At 60.9% G+C, this 432-nt stretch overlaps 1 protein-coding gene across 1 annotated transcript in view; it reads left to right on the top strand.

Moving 5' to 3' along the window:
- Nucleotides 1-181: 181 nt before the first annotated feature.
- The window catches only part of LOC119585359, a 47005-nt gene continuing 46754 nt past the window's right edge, over nucleotides 182-432 (top strand). Inside the window, exon 1 of the mRNA XM_037934029.1 lies at nucleotides 182-388. Within this exon, the coding sequence (XP_037789957.1) occupies nucleotides 182-388 (207 nt within the window). The remainder of the gene's footprint in view (nucleotides 389-432) is intronic.

The following is a 432-nucleotide window of genomic DNA, read 5'->3' as shown; positions in this document are numbered from 1 at the left end:
TTCCGCACACTTTCGGAATCTTAAAATTTATCCTTTTTTTTCTACCCGCCCCCCGGCGGGCGGGCCGGGGGAGCCCCCTTTGGGAGCGTTTGGCCCCCCAGGGGTTCCCCCCGCCCCCCTACGCCCTCCAGCTGGCCCCGGTCCCAAAACATAAGGGGGGCAGGGAGTTTTTCACCTTGGGATGAACCCCGAGTGGGAAAAAGCACAGCCCCCTGGGAAACCCCTCAAACCCCTGCCCTTTACCTGGGGGACGTTGAAGGGACACTTTACCCCCCGGGCCCGGGCCCACCCTGGGGTTCGACAGGCCCCCGCCCACCAATGTCACGCCATTACGGGCAAAAGCCGCCCTTTCTTTTCACGCCCCGTGCACAACCTGGGCAACAAGAGTGTAAGTGTGCCTGCCTTTTTTTTGCTTTTTGTTTGCTAATCCGG

The sequence above is a fragment of the Penaeus monodon genome, chromosome 19, assembly GCF_015228065.2.
Source record: "Penaeus monodon isolate SGIC_2016 chromosome 19, NSTDA_Pmon_1, whole genome shotgun sequence".
In the NCBI taxonomy this organism is placed as follows: domain Eukaryota; kingdom Metazoa; phylum Arthropoda; class Malacostraca; order Decapoda; family Penaeidae; genus Penaeus; species Penaeus monodon.
Note: the sequence above shows the minus strand (reverse complement) of the source record. Positions and strands in the feature narration are given on the sequence as shown.